The 18,351-nt window shown below is 46.7% G+C and overlaps 6 protein-coding genes across 6 annotated transcripts; 3 read left to right on the top strand and 3 right to left on the bottom strand.

The window, feature by feature from the left end:
- The first annotated feature begins 46 nt into the window (after positions 1-46).
- HD556DRAFT_1389988 (alpha/beta-hydrolase) lies at positions 47-2,367 on the top strand. The gene is made up of 11 exons (XM_041303528.1): positions 47-509; positions 564-640; positions 687-740; positions 797-911; positions 975-1,001; positions 1,050-1,127; positions 1,179-1,238; positions 1,297-1,393; positions 1,444-1,771; positions 1,828-1,892; positions 1,945-2,367. Exons 1-11 carry the CDS (start codon positions 219-221, stop codon positions 2,214-2,216), a joined length of 1,464 nt encoding a protein of 487 aa, XP_041157627.1. The 5' UTR covers positions 47-218; the 3' UTR covers positions 2,217-2,367.
- Positions 2,368-4,492, bottom strand: HD556DRAFT_1389977 (uncharacterized protein). The gene is made up of 8 exons (XM_041303527.1): positions 4,327-4,492; positions 4,187-4,274; positions 3,541-4,048; positions 3,335-3,481; positions 3,243-3,285; positions 3,060-3,193; positions 3,000-3,008; positions 2,368-2,941 (listed from the first exon to the last, which is right to left on the bottom strand). The coding sequence occupies exons 2-8, from the start codon at positions 4,208-4,210 to the stop codon at positions 2,502-2,504; spliced, it is 1,305 nt and encodes a 434-aa protein (XP_041157626.1). The 5' UTR covers positions 4,211-4,274; positions 4,327-4,492; the 3' UTR covers positions 2,368-2,501.
- On the top strand, positions 4,493-6,362 carry HD556DRAFT_1389970 (Bystin-domain-containing protein). Its single transcript, XM_041303526.1, has 9 exons — positions 4,493-4,690; positions 4,742-4,933; positions 4,983-5,127; positions 5,176-5,236; positions 5,289-5,616; positions 5,672-5,786; positions 5,834-6,014; positions 6,067-6,220; positions 6,275-6,362. Exons 1-9 carry the CDS (start codon positions 4,547-4,549, stop codon positions 6,332-6,334), a joined length of 1,380 nt encoding a protein of 459 aa, XP_041157625.1. The 5' UTR covers positions 4,493-4,546; the 3' UTR covers positions 6,335-6,362.
- A 115-nt stretch (positions 6,363-6,477) lies between these two features.
- Positions 6,478-6,831, bottom strand: HD556DRAFT_1192189 (uncharacterized protein; the record flags this gene model as incomplete). Its single annotated transcript, XM_041296198.1, has 1 exon — positions 6,478-6,831. A coding segment is annotated over one exon (354 nt), but the record flags the coding sequence as incomplete, so codon positions are not given.
- Positions 6,832-14,184: 7,353 nt separating this feature from the next.
- Positions 14,185-14,630, top strand: HD556DRAFT_1488352 (uncharacterized protein; the record flags this gene model as incomplete). Its single annotated transcript, XM_041308760.1, has 2 exons — positions 14,185-14,211; positions 14,246-14,630. The coding sequence occupies 2 exons, from the start codon at positions 14,185-14,187 to the stop codon at positions 14,540-14,542; spliced, it is 324 nt and encodes a 107-aa protein (XP_041157623.1). The 3' UTR covers positions 14,543-14,630.
- A 1,520-nt stretch (positions 14,631-16,150) lies between these two features.
- Positions 16,151-17,810, bottom strand: HD556DRAFT_1310452 (uncharacterized protein; the record flags this gene model as incomplete). The annotated part of the gene is made up of 6 exons (XM_041300413.1): positions 16,151-16,475; positions 16,526-16,719; positions 16,775-17,096; positions 17,142-17,157; positions 17,218-17,640; positions 17,780-17,810. The coding sequence occupies 6 exons, from the start codon at positions 17,808-17,810 to the stop codon at positions 16,151-16,153; spliced, it is 1,311 nt and encodes a 436-aa protein (XP_041157622.1).
- Between the last annotated feature and the right edge of the window lie 541 nt (positions 17,811-18,351).

Raw genomic sequence — 18,351 nt, 5'->3', positions numbered from 1 at the left:
AATATCCATGTATGTACAAGTTTGGCTCATAATTTTTAGCTTGTCCTCTTGAAGGCTACTCGGCTATTTATGAGAAATTTGATCGCATTTGACCCAAGGCCGTCAGGGCCTTCTAGGGAGGCGGTCGTTGTTGTCACTTGGACCCTTTTATATATATAACACTATTTTGTAAACTTGTGGGTGTTTTGTCGTTGGTCGATTTCTTGCTCTGCTTCCGTATGCCCTACATCGATATCCCATCCAGGGACGACTATGTGTCGATATGGTACATCACGAACTCTGACTACGGTAATGTTGGCAGCTTTGACCCAGAGCGGCCCACTTGTATCCTCCTTCATCCCTTATTTCTGGACTCCAGCTGGTTGATTAGACACTTCGACGACCCCAGACTCTCCAAAGAATACAACTTAATAGCCTTTGACCAGCGGACTTGCGGTCGATCACGATGTAGACCCAGCCAATGGCACGACAGCTACGTTGATGCTGCAGATCTCGCTATGGCCTGCCAGGTGCGATTCATTCATTAGACTTTTATAAGCCGGTTTCTGATAATTAAATCAAAGGCTTTACTCTTACCTCCCTCACACATATTGGCATTCGAGGGCATTTCTGTCAATGCAGCTCTAAGACTTACTACATTGTATGTCCTCGAATGCGTGATAGATACCAGCTGACTGTCAGTCTAGGTGGCCTGAGCAAGTCCTAAGTCTGACTTTATGCGACGTCCCCCCACCGACAGAGTATATATGTCCTTTTTTGTAACATTGATCGGTTGTTTTCTGATCATTTTGTCTAGACTTCAATGGGTCTTCCACGCCTACGACGAACTCCTTCAATTATGGTGTCATGCACCCGACCTCGACTCATTCGAACATGCAGGGAACGAAGTAGTGACTTTTATGACTGGGGAGGTAAGTCGCCGATCATGGCACGCAACTCGTTAGCAAATTTACGATGCCACGTGCACGCCGCAGAGCGACAATCTAGACCTTCAAGATGATGTATGTTATTTCCGACCAATCGCACCACAATTGCTGAGTCAATCACAGTTGATAGCCTACTGGGAGAAATACACACCTCCGACAAAACGTCTGAGGATAGTAGAACTTGTTAACATTATGATGAATGTGAGCTCTATATGGCGTTCATTTGCGTTTTCAGCTCACGTGTCACGTAAGCGCACGCTTTTGAGACCCGAAGAACTTGCCAGTATCGTTTGCCCTGTTCTTATTATTCAGGTATTGATCCCGCAATTGTGATCGGAGGAACGAGCAGAGTGTTGATGCATATCTACAGGGAGAAGCAAGTCCCATAGCTCCGCTAAAATACGCGGAGAAACTTGAACAGCATTTACCAAACGCTCAAAATGGACCTCGGTTGTATGTTGTCAAGGGTAGGTGCGCCTGTAATTGCGCATAGCGGCCTGCCTCACGTCTTTTGCAGGCGCCAAAGCTTGTCTGAACATCATCCCTGGAAGCGCTTCGATAGTGAACCAGGTCTTCTCAAAGTTTCTTGCTCAACAGCCTCGTGCACGGTCCGACCTCCTTCCTTCAAATATGACCATACGAGAACGCTCGAAGGTAGCTCTATCGAAGCTTGCGGAATTCGTCGGCATTCCATCTATTGCCGAAAGGGATCCTTGTTCTCCTCTTTCATTTTCATGTGTAAAAGCCGATGTCGCGAAAAGTCAGTTGGAAAACCTGATGTTTTACGCGAAGGACTTGGATAAAGCATACTGTCCTCTTGGGAGAGATGGTCGGCCGTTGCGGAAGTCAGTCACAGCGTTCGCGCTCCAATTTCATTATGCTAACCTTTTTGTACTCCAAGGTACTCTGAACGGAAGAAGGAAGCTCATTGGTTCCAAGGAGACAAACATGGCAATAGCTACATTGGTACGTTCGCATGCTCTCCGTATTTATCCTATCGTGCTTCATAAGACTACAGACACTTCTGAGCTCCAAGCCGCCTACAAGGGGTACACACAGTCACATTCCAAGACTGCCAACTCTCCGGAACGTCCAGTAGCGGGATCTTTAACTGCGAACAAAGAAAGCCTCGTCACAGACGAGGTCGCGCAGGATGGTCGCATGCGTCGAACAACCTACAATGCCAGCTCAGTCGACAAGCACGTTATTAGAGGAACGATGCAGAAGGTAGTAACACAAAGTGGTCAGCTGCCTAAAGGGCTTATAACGAAGGCTTTGTTACCGTCGTGACTGGTCATGATATCTGTACCAAAAGTATTAACCCTCATTTTCATTTTCTCTTCCCATGGCCGCCACAGATCACATCACGACGTCTGGAATTTCACAACTACCTTAATGTTTTTAGCACATATATATGTATCCACATCTAAATGTTCAGAGTACGATCATACTACTCATGTAAAAGTAATTGCCGATATGTATGAAGTTCACAATCGACTACAAAAAGTGTAACAACAACATTCCAAGATTCCAAGGATACTGAGAGTCCACCTGTAAATACCGCTAATTAGCTGCTTACATGCTCCCTTCTGACATCTTAGCCTTATAGTATCGGACCATCTCTTCCAAGCCCATCCGCACTGACCAGCGGGGTTGCCATCCCAGGCTACTCTTTGCCCTGGTCGTGTCAGGGCGCCTCTTCTGAGGATCATCAGTTGGGATTGGCTTGTAAACAATCTGCACGCGGCGCGCGGGTTTGATGCCATCTTCCTCTTGCACTTTCTCTACGATCTCGCGAACGAGTTCTGCGAATTCACCAATAGTGAATTCGTCACCGTTACCGATGTTGACTGGGCGCGACTCATCGGAGTTCATGAGGGCAATCAGGCCATCGATGAGGTCGTGGATGTACTGGAAGGAACGAGTCTGCGTGCCATCGCCGTAAACGGTCATATCCTCGCCGCGCAGGGCTTGGACGATGAAGTTGGATACCACACGGCCATCGTGAGGGTTCACTGTGGGATCAACCTTAGATCAGCGCTCGAGTTTGATTAAAACGTGACGAAAACGTACTTCGGGGACCTAAGGGGTGATAGTTAAGTAATAGAAAACGGCAACGAGTGTAAGACTAACCGTAAGTGTTAAAGATACGCGCAACCCGAACATCCACGCCATCTTGATGATGGAAGCCATATGTGAGAGTTTCCGCAACACGTTTACCCTCATCATAGCAGGCGCGAGGGCCTATCGGGTTGACGTGACCCCAGCTACAAGATAATAAAAAACACAATCAGAAGCGAACTGAGTATGGCTCACTAATCTTCCGGTTGAGGATGAACTTCAGGGTCACCATACACTTCTGGAGCGGAATTAGTAAAGAAGAGGTACAATATCGAAAAGAACCATACCGGATGTACTGCTAATAAGGAATCTAGCCTTCGTGCGCTTGGCTAAGCCGAGCATGTTCAACGTGCCTATGAAAGAAGTTTTGATGGTTTTCACGGCATTGAACTGATAGTGTGGAGGAGATGCGGGACAAGCAAGATGGTATATTTCTGAGGTTCCATGATCGTCAGCCAGGCAGCAAATAGTACACAAAGGCCAAAGGGCTTACGATCGCACTCGATCATGAAGGGCTCCACAACATCATGACGGACTAATTCAAAGTTTGGGTGACCAACCCAGTGACTCACGGTGGTCTTTGAACCAGTGAAGAAGTTATCCAGGACGGTAACCTCATGGCCCAAGAGCATGAGACGATCGACAAGATGAGAACCGACGAAACCAGCACCCCCAGTGACAAGAACTCGCTTCCTTGATGAGGGAGGTAAAAGCTTAACTGGGGCGAAGCGAGAAAGGGTCGTGTACGAGATTGACTGTGTGTCTGGATGGAAGATTGACTTGGACTGGTAGGCATTGGGGCCTTGCGTCAGATACCCGCGTCCTTCCTCTTCCTTTGCGTCTAGCTCCTGAACCTGGGACTCAGAAACCGAGACCACATAGTGCGATCGAAGATACAGTGATCGGAGGGCGTCAAGGGACACCTCACAGTCGAACCCAAAGCGTTGGAAGCCAACACTTTTGATTTCTTGGCCGTTCTTATCTAGGGTCTGGGTCTGGGTCTATGAGTAGAAAAATGCATTAGTGGCACTGATCGATGAGAAAAAGAGGGTCAGTACAGGTTGTTCAGATGATTTTTTGGCCATATTGCACGTAGAAATAGTAAAGAGAAGTCCTTGATCCGTGACACAATGACTTACATCTTTAACTGAAGACGACGACATCCTGGGGGAGATAGAGAGCACGGTGTGCCTGAAATCAGTGGTCAATTTTTTGCCTGTGCCGTCACTGCGGAAACGAGAATCAAATTGAACCTTAGTAACTCCCTTGCCGAACGTACCTGCTAACTTGTATTAGTCTAATAGTTATACCAGACCAAATTCGACTTGTGCAACTTTTGAGCGCTGGAGAGCTACAGGCAGAACACCTTGAACTACTTGTATCAGGACGCGGGACTTCGCGTCAGGAGTCGACCAGTCCGTCTGATTTACATTGTAATTATTAGGTAATCAATATTCTATCAGAAAATAATATTTCCGATAAACCTCCTACATTCCATCATGCCTCGGGTACAGAAATCAGTGAAGCCAAGGCATGACCCTCTCCATGCACAACTGGACGTCGACGCGCAACAAGCGAAATATGGTCGCGTGTCTCAACCGGGGAAGCGCACGAAGCGGCAGAAATCTTCTAGCGATGAAGAGGTGTGTACACTGCAATATGTTCGTTAAATTGGTTGATCGCGCAATGCACAGGGAGTTCTTGACCCAAAAATGTCGAGAAGAATATTCGAGCTCGCGAGGGATCAACAAGATGAGATCGACATGCCCGAGGACGAAAATGAGCCTCGACATGAGGATGAACGCAAGCCCAGAATACAATTCGCGGATGACGAGGACAGTAACGACGATGACACGAGTGATAACGGCGACGCAGAGGATATGTTTGTCAGTATATTCCGATGTAGCTAGTTTGCAACTCACCATCCCCCCTTAGCAATTAGATTCTGGAGATATCCAGGCATTGGATGCACTCCTGCCATCTAACTCTGGTGAACGCCGAACATTGGCAGACATCATCTTTGCTAAATTGGAGAGTGGGGAGACCAATGGTCTCAATATCGTGCAAAAGGTACAGCAAGGTACGGATCAAATTCTGGTCGCTCAGGCTATCCTCTCATCTTTTCTAGATCAAGAACATCCTGATCCAGCACTCGGTCTTGATCCTAGACTCGTAGAATCTTATTCAAAGTACGTATATCCTCGCTCACGCAATGTCGTTTACTGAATTTCTTTTTTTCAGACTCGCAATCTTCCTGCACGGGTATAAGTCGGGGCCGTTACCAAAATTCTTCAAAGTTATTCCCTCGCTCCCGGCATGGGCAAGAGTCTTAGCGCTTACTCGTCCCGAAAATTGGAGCCCTCATGCATGCAGAGCAGCAACACGAATTTTCGTGTCCACGATGAAGCCTGCTCAGGTTCAACTATTTCTTTCCGTTGTCCTCCTGGACGCAATACGGGAGGATATACAGAGCAATCAAAAGCTCAACGTGCAATATTATGAATGCCTAAAGCGTGCATTATTCAAACCTGCAGCGTTCTTCCAGGGTATCGTGTTTCCGATGTTGGAGGTGGGTCATCGCACATACAATTTTAATCATGCTTAATCACTTCTACCACTACTAGAACGGCTGTACCCTTAAAGAGGCCGCTATCATCGCTTCTGTCGTTACTAAGAAGAAAGTGCCTGTCTTGCATTCGGCAGCAGCTCTACTTCGGATAGCAAACATGGACTATACAGGTACAGTATCATTGTTCGCTATCTTCAGGGTAACTTATTATTCCCAGGACCAAACTCTTTATTTATTCGCGTCCTGATTGACAAAAAGTACCAACTTCCATACAAAGTTGTTGATGCCCTGGTGTTCCATTTTATTCGTCTTTCCAACACTTACAAGGCCGGTGGGCGTGGTGACGCCCAAAAGCTTCCAGTGCTCTGGCATCAAAGCCTGTTAGCTTTCTGCCAGAGGTTAGGTTGTTGCATTTGATATCGGTACAAATCTAAATCTGGCTTTTTATAGATACTCGCCGGATCTCACCCCTGACCAAAAAGACGCTCTCCTCGACGTTATTCGCGTTAATCCGCATTTACAGATCGGCCTCGAAGTGAGAAGGGAGCTGGTTAGCTCGGTAGCTCGAGGAGAGCCTCGACCCGACGTCGCTCAAGACATAGACGTAAGTAACTACCATACTTGTATTAGCTGACTGGAACTGACGCCCACGTTGCAGGAGACAGGCACCCGCGTAGCGAAGGACTTCAAGGAGCCTGAGATTCTCCAATCTGTTTAAAACTCTTTTGTTACTCGTCGTCTACCTTTTGTATCTCTTCATATGACCATGACCACTCGCAAAGTACGTGGTGTAATTTAAAGGGTAATAGCACGGGTATACCCGCGGGTGATGCGACAGATGAAACTGAAGGCATTATTGTCAGGCATCTGTGTTAGGCGAATAAGTGTCCTGTCCAACATCCCAATGCAATCCGGAAATCCATATACATCCATGATATACTCAGATGTCTCTCGGCGGCGCTCATCATCTCCCCACGAAACAACCTGTACACCCAGCTCCCGCACTACTCGCCGGCAGTACAAGAATACTGTGCCAAATCCAATCGCGAGTTTGTGTGCAGCTTGAAGTGGATCTGCACCTCGTGAGCCATACTGAAGGAGGAAGCATGCCAGTTGATATCGAACTTGGCGCTGTGGTCTCTTGCTGGTTGATTGGAATATCGGGTTCCGTTTGAGCAGATGGACGAGATGGTCAAAGGTAGGGCGTCCAACTCTGAAAGACGTCATCGAATTTCCTGCGGTAAGTTTTCAAATCTGTATACATCGAGATTGACTTAACTTTCTTAGATCAATGTTCAAGCTATTGTTGACCACAAGATGCGGTTCATCTCTGTGGACCTTGGCTGGTCTGGCTCTGTATCGGATGTTATGATGTGGAAGAAGTCACATGTATGGTGTCACTGACAAGACTATTTTCCAAACAACGCCCAAGTTCTGGCGGATAAAGGTCTGTGCTGTCGTAGCCTGCATTTTTTATATGCTGACATGTTAAATAGGCTATCCATCGTCTCCGTATGTACTATGGCCATTCATGGAGCCTGAGGTCAGGGACCAGCCGCTACAGGAAAAGGCTTGTCGCCGCAAGTTCAACCAGCATCTGTCATCAATTCGAATCACCGTCGAGCATGCGTTTGGTGCCCTTAAGGGGCGCTTCCCCTCGCTGAAGGATCTACCGCCCGAGCAGAACATCCAGGACAGTTATCGTCTGATGCAGGCACTCTTTGCCCTCCAGAACCTGTGTATTGACTTGGGAGACCACCCAGAGCAGATCCCACTCTTTGATCCTTCTGACCCGGACCACGACGACTCAGAGGAGGGTGCACCTCATGATGTAGATGATCTGGACTTTGATGGTGCGATTCCAGATGGTCAGGTAGAGCTGCCTGCGTATGAGACTGATGAGTGGCTTCGGGAAGCTGGGCGTCACCGCCGTTTACTGATAATGAATGATCTATTTCCTCTAGATTAACTGTCACTGATTCTCGTTAGTAAAGTAGTCCATTAGCACCTTTCGAGCTACCTCTTTCATATCATCTGGCATCATCTCATTTGCGAGCACTTCCCTTGCATTCCTGACCTTAGCTTCAACTCGTGCTGCTCTCACACTTGCCACTTCCTTCTTGTCCTGTCGATTTTCGCGTTTTTGCTGAATCTTCATGCGTTCGTGATCACTTTTCATCATGTACCACATACATCAGTGAATTGATGAGTCCGTGATATTGTAGCCATGAGACCTGTAGACAGATATAATTATGCTTTTCCTAAATATATCCATATATTCCATGAGAAATCTTAGTTCGTCATACATACTTTCCAGATCTAAACTTGCAAGACACATCAATGACGGAGTTGAAGTATAGTAACATCATATCCTACAAGTCACAGTAGCGTGGCGGCCACAAATTGAGAGCCCATTCTCCCTATGTCTTATGTATGGTCTCGGTTTCATAGATATATAAGGCATTCTAATGGAAAGTTCGTTTTACAATGACCACCGAATCTGGTGGGCCGTGTGACATAAAAACGAGGTTGGGGCGCGGCGACGTCCGAGCATACCAGGCCCAGTAGTGTAACACCCTCGAATTGAGAGCTCCTTCTTACTTGGTCATATGTACGGTTTCAGTGCCATGACTATACAAGGCGTTTGAATGGAAAATACCTTTAGCAATGATTGACTGGAAAAATGTATTTAGAAATCGATGGCCGCGCATACTATGATGTACAATGTTTTACGGTCAAACTTCTGTTCGACGTGTTGAAAAACAATAGTATCTTCCACCGATCATCTACCTCATCCACCTCCTGCCATCACCTCCAAAAAATGTGACATGGCGCGACCAAGGCCAGTAAGGGATGGTAAGGTAATCGTATCCACGCTGTTCAGCATTAATGTTTTCCTTCTTTATGTTCTGGAGTGTGATATCGATGTCATTAAGGACCTTGTGTAGACCAACTAAACTGGAATGGCGTGTCAGACAATTCCATGACAAATAGACTCGGATACTCAGACAAAATCCATACTCGGAGCTGTTACCGAATAGAACAAATTTTCACCCTCGAGGAGCATCCAATGTGTTTAGTCGAAATCAGTAGCTTCACCTTGCAAGTTGCCTGCCACGGAACACCGGATCAAAAACAAATGTTTGAGTCTTCCTTTGCAATGAGCGACACTGGTCCATTCGTCTGATCTCGGTTGCAGAATCTAGAGTGTGTTCTTATCCGTGGTATGCTGACGACCTCTTGCCTTATCTTCAGGCTGCTGAGTACTATGATATAGTCATCAGCCACTCAATAGGCAGACTTGTAGTATTATCGCTTCTCAAGTACCTGCCGAGAACCAGGCCTGTCTCAGTAGTTCTCATCGATACATCCGTGGAGTTAACTGCAGAGCAGATGGCAATGGTTCGGAGAGCCAAGGTACTAACGGTGTCCGAGCCAAACCTAGAAGATTATATGGCATCGAATCCTCGATTCTAATCGCAGATCCGCAATCTCATGGTGCTTCGAAGCTGAAGGCTGTCGCAAAAATTTAAGAAGGTCAGTGATTGTTCCAAATGACTCGCACTGGATACATTACGAAGTCCCGGAAGTGATCGTTGAAGAGGCGCTAAGGAATATCGGTGAAGAGCAAGGCGATGGCCCATAAAACTTTCACCTTCCAACTTGAATATCGTGCCATTCCATTCCACGACTCCCACGTCAGCGGAGGAAGATCCATATGTGTATGTCATCGACGATGTACTTGAAGTGGGGTTTGCCTTCTGTATCCGTCAAAGTAGTAACATTAGAGACGTTCACAGCTTCAGGACTGAATGGCTCGGATCGTCAGCTAGTGTTTGGTGTAGGTGGTAATGCAAATATACCGTCCACCTGCAAGGCACAAAAGATCTGCTTTGAAACGGAGGTGCCAGGGAGTAGTACTTATGAACTTCTGATCAGGAAGTCTTTCCAAGTCAAAATTCTGATATTTTGTACTCTCCTCAGTGACGTAGGCATGGCACTCGCCGCGATAGGCATGATGAACGTCTAGAATTCAAAGACGACTCGGACGCCTGCCGTTCGATAAAACTTGAGTACCAAAAAATCTGTTAATGGAGGAAATTCAAAAAGATAGGTCATCGTCCTCTGAGTCGTCCTGGTCCTCATCACCTTCCCAGCCATGGTCTTTCTCAACTCCCTCATCTTCATGCTCTAGGTCATCGTCGCTAAATTCTTCATCGCTCATCCCATCATCTTCATCATCATCCTCGCCGCATCCGTCACAACCCTCGCTGTCACTATTCTCTGCATGGCTCACATCTACCTCGTCAGCGTCGTCCACAACATTCATGTCACCAGCTGATCCAGGGCTAAGACAATCTCTGATCATTCTTTGCATCATTACCGGATGCCCCACACCTAAATAACCATAGCGCATGAACATATCTCGGTCAGCAAATCTGCATGAGAGGATAAGGATCAATATACATAAGAACAGATATTTACGCTCACATGCCAATGTAATAGGCCTCCCAATCATCTAGTTCCCCTTCCTGATGTGCCAATGATTTTCCGTGGCAAAGCGAGCTAACACCACGTCCTGAAGCAAAGGCTGGAATCAAGTGCACTCCCCGAATCACTTGCCCTGGGTCAAGAAACCCGAATGTGTCTGTGTCGGATTCCTCCACGAAGGCGACTTTGGGAAGACAAGCATATCTCGTACCAGATTTATGGTTCTGCAAAGGGGCCAGCCATCTAACCCAAAGAATTTCAAGGTGTTGCTTCACCGGCTGAGCTCCGTCGTTGAGCCACGTCTCAATATGATATATTCCTAATACGCGGGCATACCAATATGGATGGTTGGGCGTTGTCTCACCCGAAACCACCATAATGTCCGCATGTGTTCGAGGGTTGATCGTGTCGTAGTCGTGCCTCATGTCATATGTAGTATAATGAACTTGCATAGTCTGGACAAAGTGGATCGTGTTGTTAGGGATGATTACCAGGTTTCGCTCCTCGTCTGTGAAGGTATGGTCGCAGTAGCTGACATCTAGCTTGCGCAACTGATAAAGCACATGGTCCTTTAGCTTTGGTATAAATTTCTAATAGCTACTGTGAGTACTAAGGTGCTTTCAAAACCGATGAGACTTCTACCTTGAGAGCTGGATCGCTGTTGTGTTCTCGAATGAATGCGAATAGACTGATTGGATGATTCTGACCGGTGGTGATGCGATAGTGCTTTCCAGAAGAGGGAATATCGACTAGTGATTGACTAAGGGAGGGGGTTGTACCCCCTGCCTCTGCTATACGCCGTAGCGCGCGGCGCCTCCGCTCGTGTTTGGCTAATTGGGCCGGGGTGTCTAGCTTACTGGTTAGTGGGTAGAATGCTTTCAAAGCTCGGTGTGCAAGCTTGCCCTGTACATGGTCATCAGGTTCATACTGGTAGAATGTAGATGATACATATGATCTGCATTGTAAACGAATCCGTGGTCCCAAAGAATCGAATGGTTTTCACATAGTCCCCCATAGCATGAAACTTATAGGTATTTAAGTTAAACATCTTCGCCCTTGCTCCAGTTGATTCTGGAGCGACGTTAGTATGAGCTTCGGAGCGCTGAGCGAACCTTCGTTGACGCGCTGCCTTCTCTTTTGGCAATTCTACGGCGTTGAAAGCAGCACAGGTGTGGGTCCGAAACTTCCGCAACATCCGGGAGAGTGTTTTGAAGGTTTCCTCTAGAAATGCTAAGGTAGAATCGGAGTGAATCCTGAGCTTTGCACGTGCATGCCACTCTGCAAAGTGATATAGCAGTGACTGCACAGCCGCGTCATGTTCAGGAGGGAATAGCCCTTCAAAAACAGGCATAGCGCACTAGAGGGCATGTGAGGGAGCTTTCCGGCAACTAAACAATGCAAACAAACCTGTAAAATGTCTTCGAAGTTGCGAGCTGCCAATTTTTTCATCTCTGAGGTATTATTTGCGAACCTGCGAATCACACCATTCCCGAAGGTTGGAAGCTGGCGAAATCTGAAGCGAAATTGCGAAATTAACAACTCGTTAGCAGGTAAAGATATTTGGACTGTTATTAATTCCACATACCTTTCATCTAGGGCGGCAACCAGCTGAGTGCCTCCAGGAAGTACATAAAGAAGCCTTATCAGGTGCGTAAATAGCGCCTTCCAGGTACCTAATTCGCACTCGTGCATTAGGTCCACCACGAGCATGCGAAATGGGTCGAGGCCTAGCGCCCCAAGCTTCACTGCAAATTGATTATGTGGACATCAATTTGAGTTTATCATGACCAGTAGCGAGCCCTTTGCACCTACCAGAATAGGAACCCACGAGCCTTCTCCAAGGGCGTCTTCAACCTTTCCGCTATCTACGGTACTTCCCCATCGATAGATGAACTCACGAGCCTTGACGATCTTTGCTGTAGTATAGACTCGAAAGCTAGTTATGCGATTTTTCATATCCTTCGCCAGACCGAGACAATGAAACAAACTTTTTGGTATAAGGCAGCGAGGGCATGGACAGGTGCCCATGTCCTTGATAGTCGCTATCAGAGCCCTAAAAGTTATGAGTTATCTGATATCTTGAGAGAATGCAATGAAAAAAACGTACTTCTCCGGGTAATCAGCCGAATACGTGAAAATTCGAAGATATACTCTCCGCATGACTCCATCGGCGCATTTCAAAACAACACCGTGTCGATAAGCATATAGGAATTCTTCATCCATCAGGATTTCCCAGCAAGCCTGGAACAACTGCCTGCGGCAGTAGGTGAGAAGGGAGGCCATGCCTGTTTTCGATATTTGAGGCAGGCTACTCAAAACGTCTTTGATGCTATCAGGAAGCTGAGGAGGGTAGCGTAAATATGGTTGAAAATATGCAATAAGGAGGACTCACCGAAGGTAAGAATCCTACGAGGTGACACGATCCTGACGTAGGCGACGAACGTACATACTTCGTCAGATTTCCAAAGTAGGCATAGAGAGGCCAAGCCTTGGCAGTTCCAAAATTTGCCAAGTGAGTAGTGTCCGAAAAGAACATAAGGCCTGCAATGACGCGCTCCAATAAACACCCAGGCTCTTTCGGCAGCTTGTGCAAATTATCCTGGGCTCCTAACCAAGCATCAGATGTGTAAAGCTTGTCATATATCCGTTCTTGATGGCTGTCTAGAGGATCATTCCATAGATGTTTAAAAGGCATGAGGTGGAACGCGCCCGCTTGAGCATCTGCAAATGCAGCGCGTACAACTTCAACAAGCGGGCGAAAATGAAATCCAGGAATTGAGAAGAGCCTAGGGCTATCCTCCTTCAACTTCGTTGGAATGTCGATGGTGACCGTAGTCTCGATCCAGTCATCTGGAAAGGTAATTCCCTTTCCACCCTCGTCTTGGTCCAATTCCCGCAGACTCCGCCTCACCGAAAATCCCTGTAGGTCCTTGCTGTCAAAATCCTCTGCTAGTATCACGTCTTTGACTAGGGCAGCGACTTTAGTTTCTGACACACGACTGGTGCCGGAATTCATCCACGACATAAGTCTATAGACTGTCATATTAGAAAACGGGTATGGTGGTGCAAAGACCTTCGGCAGAGAATGGGATCCTTGAGCAGCAGCTGGACACGTCCTCGCAAGCAATGCAGATGGAATAAATCTGTCCGGCTCGAATGACGGACGACGAGGGTAAAGTTGGCAGAGACCAAAGGAATTGGCAGTTGTTTGAAGTGTATCTCTGAGGGTTAGAATAACACGCTGGATTCTGGATCGAGCTGGTACGACAGGCAAACTTTGACTCAACGAGCTCTGACTGATATCAGAGTAATTAAGTTCATCCTCTAAGGGCTCGATGGCATGGAAGGGCCTCGGAATTCGCCTGATACGGCGCGTCGGTTGCTCTGGAGGTGTCAGGTAATGAGAAAACTGGTAGTCTATCACACAAAGGGATGCTAACCACAATAATCCGACTCGTCAACTTTGTCTTCGCAACTGGCACCCATCTCAATGTCGTCATCGTTCTCTAAGTCAAGGGAGAGTCCTAAGTCGTCGAGACTGGATGAATCTAAAGTGCCAATGCCAGACCCTGCTGGTAATCGAAAAGGGGCAGTTTGTCTGACACGACCGATTCTCTGAAGTCCACCTTGTTTAAGAAGACAGCTGATTGCTTAGTAGGACTACTCACTGCGTCATGGTGTGAAGCTTCTTTGGCACACTCCCGTCTCTTCTGTGTCGCAAGAACGCTATATCTCTTGTGCAAATGACAAGAGGCACGATGCCTATTGAGTCCACGGGCATCCTTTGCCTTCTCCCAAGAGCAGCCTAGGGCACCGCATTGGAACACCATCATCAGTAAAAACGAGACTGACAGAAAGGCAACAATCCAAAGAGATGACACAATGCTTGTGCGCATTGCACGTTAGAGTTGTCGGCAATAAGCTGTAAGGTATCGGTTGTTTGAGTCCTCTGTAGTGTAGTTCGTTGAAGTGCTTCAAAAATGTTACTAGTAAGAATGATCCGGTAGCGGGAAGTCAGACTACTGCTTACATAAATTAAACATACTATCACACATGCTGAGACACGCACAACACAGCATGACGCAGAAATATACGTTGTGGATTGTAGATAGATAGATAACAGGACATATTAATATAGGCTGATCCTAATATTCAAAAATTGTATTTTTTTGTCCGTGCCCGTGGCAAGAAAGAACGATGGGCTGCCAACAAGCTTCTCAAAGAGACCAATACTACAGCCGGGCTTGGTCGTGATACTCCAGCGTCAGACGTGGGTGTCGGACGCAAGGGGAGGAAGGACAAGATGACTGCCAATGACTATGATACACCTGCCAGTGGTGTGGCTGGCAAGCAGAAACGTGAGGTGAAGTCCATGTCTGTGACGCCTTTGGTGATCGACGATGACGAGAAAAAGTATGACATGGCGAAGGGGTAGTGATCTTGCTTCGACGTCCTGCATGGAGGAAGTTATGTTGCAGTGCTGCTTGAGGTTTCATCCTTCGCTCAGGATCCCATACAAAGCATTGTCTTGACACTGTAGAACTTGAGCAAGTGTTTGTGCCTGGTCGTCTATGATGACCTTTACAGTTCACCATGGGTCGGGGTGTGCCGTTGTTGTCTTAGAAAGGATCAGGAAAGTGGTAGAAGGTCGCCAATGTGTCATCTTACCGAAGAAGAGTCGCTTTCGGGAGCTACGATTAATGAAGTCCTTATCTGGGGGCTCCAAGACCTCCATGATGCAAGACAATTGCTCCTGCTCGTTTTCGCCAGGGAAGATAGGGGATACTGTATAGAGCTCGGTGAGGATGTAACCCAAACTTCACATGTCGATAGCCATGTGATAGTTCATGCCCAGGATAACTCCAGGTGACCGATAGAAACGACTCTGAATATAAGTATAGACTACGCTTGGCTCAGTAAAATCTTAGGGACCGTGGTGAAAATGAACTTACTCTTCTTGTGCTCTAAGCAGCTACTGTCGAAGTCTATGACCTTGATAGCACTGCACTCTTCGCAGGGTATCGTAATAAGACATTCTAAACACAGTCATAAGACAAAGTGCATGCAATGAGAGAATACTAATGAACCTCTGGCTTGAGATCGCAATATGCGATGATGCCACATCAAGCACAGAGACAATAGTATCATCTGGCTTGTAAAGCGTCGTATCAATGCCGTTGTGAATCCAACAAAACTGTTTGCTTTGATCAGTTCGTACAAATTGATGCTAAGTAGTTCCATGGCATTGCAGAGGTGATTGTGGAAGTAGAAGTGCTCAGTCATCTTGATGACATGGTGCTTAGAACTTAACTGTAGGATTCCGAAGTCCAGAAATGGCACACGTACTCTTTGTTCCACGACATGACAATTCGACTCGGAATACCACCACGGGCAACATCTCTGAAGTGGATGTTGTCGATTTAGAAGCTATTGGGTAAACACGATACCAGACAAAACCAGATATTTGTCATGGTGCAGATTGATAAAGTGGAATACTCACCGAGGGTCCAATGTCAACAAAGGCAGTCCACCCTCTCACATCATTATTTCTGTCCCAAGAGATGATTGGCTGGCAAGCCAGAATCAGCACTCATGAAACCTGCAGCATGAACGCAAAACTCCACTGCAATACTGATTGAACTGACCAGGTCATATTAATATTGGGATCAAAGAGGCACTGTGCAAAAACAACTCAAGTAAACAAACTTGACGTAATGTCATGTTCGTGACAGGCTTTAAAATCAAGTATGTAGTATGATTAGTGGCCATGGATTGATCGCATCAACAAGCAATGAATGATCGATGATCATCGATCAGCGCTCAGCCGCAGCCATGGATTGATCGCATCAACAAGCAATGAATTCTGTCTGACCAAAAACTAGTAACGAGGCTAGAGACACTAGTAGTACGGCTGCAAAGAATATGGACATTACGAAGCAAGAAGTAATTTAAATGACAATGATTCTGAATGATGAAATTAGCTCAGGTGAAGGCCTAGTCGGCAGTTGTGCTGACCTTTTGAATTGATGTTCAGGCAAATGCACTATATGTTGAAAGGCATTTGGGTCGACATGGACCCGGAGCCTTGTTCAAGACGGGACTGCTCCGAGTCTCCAAAACTTGGAAAGCCCCACATATTCAGACCCACATCACCTGAGATCTGTACAAACGACATCTGCGGTCCCGACGTCATCAATGGCACCTGACCACCTATTTGTCCAAACGGCAACAAAGTGGAAGGCCCGGGCAGGGCAGTCGCGGTATTATGACTCGGCACTAGGCGTGGTTTGCTCAACTCCTCCGCTGTTAAAGGGACATGGATTGGAAATTCAGGAGCCGAAAGGCCCAGCTTCTCGTGCAATTTTTGACTGCAAATGTATGAGCATTGAGCCTGTATTCGCTGTAACGAGAGACTTACAGGCCTCTGTGATGAAGATATAATAGATGCTTCTGGAATGACTCCCGATGTATATTTTGCTGGAGGGCAAATACCATCGCGTTCTTGATCAACTGTTGCTCATTGGCATATACGTCGGTAGCGAAGTGCAGAGTGTTATTTTCTTTTGATCCGGAGAGTCGACCCTCGACGTACCAATCAATGGCACACCTTATCTAAAGATCATGAAAATTCAATTAATGGATGCACACCAGAACATGCTTTACTCACTCCCACCGCTGACTCTGCGAGCATGTCAAGGGGTGTTGTATTAATCGAGGACCTCATTTCTTCGTCATAAAGTGGCGATTTCTTGCTCTCATACCAGTGCTTGATATGAGTACTTTCGACAGCTTGACCTGAGAAGACCAGGACATTGGTAGACGTCTCAGTCTCCTCTATACCATGTAGATAGTATTCGAAAGGCTGATTTGCATCGTAGATAGCTACCCTTCGATTGTTCATATAAATCTGGTGTTCCTCCTCGGACCGCTTTGACGGCGGTTCAAGCTTGTACAGGGGCGCAAATTCTTCGCCCGTTTTTGCGAGCTCTCTACGGTCCTTCGTTAGGGCTCAGACTACAGAGTTTATGAGATACTTATTAGCTATCAATTCTGTAATGCAGATTAGTCTATGATGGGTGGGGTGCGCACGGGGCAGTTGTCAGCACATACCACAACTGAACTTTATACCGGCATGAAAAATGATCTCCCTAACGCGCATCTCCATCTTGACCTTCTCGTCTCTGGTACTGTTCCTGATCCAGCCAGTAGTTGCACCGTCCATAACGAGGCGCATTTTCGCCCATTCGATGGCTAGTTGCTGTGTTTTATCATAGTCCTTGATGCTACACTTAGATTGTGGGGCTTCTTGCAAGTCTGTGGTGCAACGAGCACTATCGGCATCATCTATTACGCTTGCTGACGCTAGCGATGTAGAAGGCCTTGAGCCAGGCATGCTGCGTGCATATGGGTTATAACGTGATGAACCGAGTTGAGCAGGTATCCCCCGCTGTCTCAGACTAGACTCGGAGGGATCGTCAGGGTCGAACTCAATTGGTGTAAACGTTAATGATTCTGGGGTGTCCATCAAGTAGGCTTGGAAGGGGGAAAGTTGGAAGTTAAATCAGCGATGTTTGAAGTTAAATAGTCAAGAATCAGCAACATTGATTGTACTACTGCGGTCGGACCAGCCTTCAGTTATCTCACATGTCACAATGTATTTGGATAAACTTACGGTTATTGCAGGCGAGGTCTTGTGCGAGCATCACAGGCACAGGCGGTACTATTCAGGCTGATTCAGAGCCGTCGTTGACAAGCGATTATGGTCTTCTGAACGTCATTTTCGGTCAAATACAGATCATGCATCCTAAATGATCAAGATTTTGACTCACCTTGAGGACATCATGTGGTGTGGTGCAAGATTGATATGCGGCCTTCTGGATGCCATTTCTGATTTGTTCTGATAAAGAATTATGTTCAATCGTGCCCGCAAAATGATCAAGATAAGTGTTTGACTCAGCTCCATGCGGTACAATCAGCTAGGAGGAACGAAGGAATAGGAGTCCTTCTATTTTCTGGAAGGAATGGCACGGCTCCTAGACCTAGACTCGTGATAGTGCTTTATGCCCAGTTAGTAATTCAATATGGTCACCTTGGTGCTGCAGGACATAATAATACGTGCATTTCTGGCTAGCGAACTAAGTTTCAATGCTTTCAAAACCCTGACAAGGTCAGCAGACTTTAATACATACAATTACCGGGCGTTCTATTACATCTGCACATTGATCAACATTCAAATCAGTAAAC

The sequence above is a fragment of the Suillus plorans genome (genome assembly GCF_016647745.1).
Source record: "Suillus plorans strain S12 chromosome Unknown HD556scaffold_48, whole genome shotgun sequence".
NCBI classification, from domain to species: Eukaryota; Fungi; Basidiomycota; class Agaricomycetes; order Boletales; family Suillaceae; genus Suillus; species Suillus plorans.
Note: the sequence above shows the minus strand (reverse complement) of the source record. Positions and strands in the feature narration are given on the sequence as shown.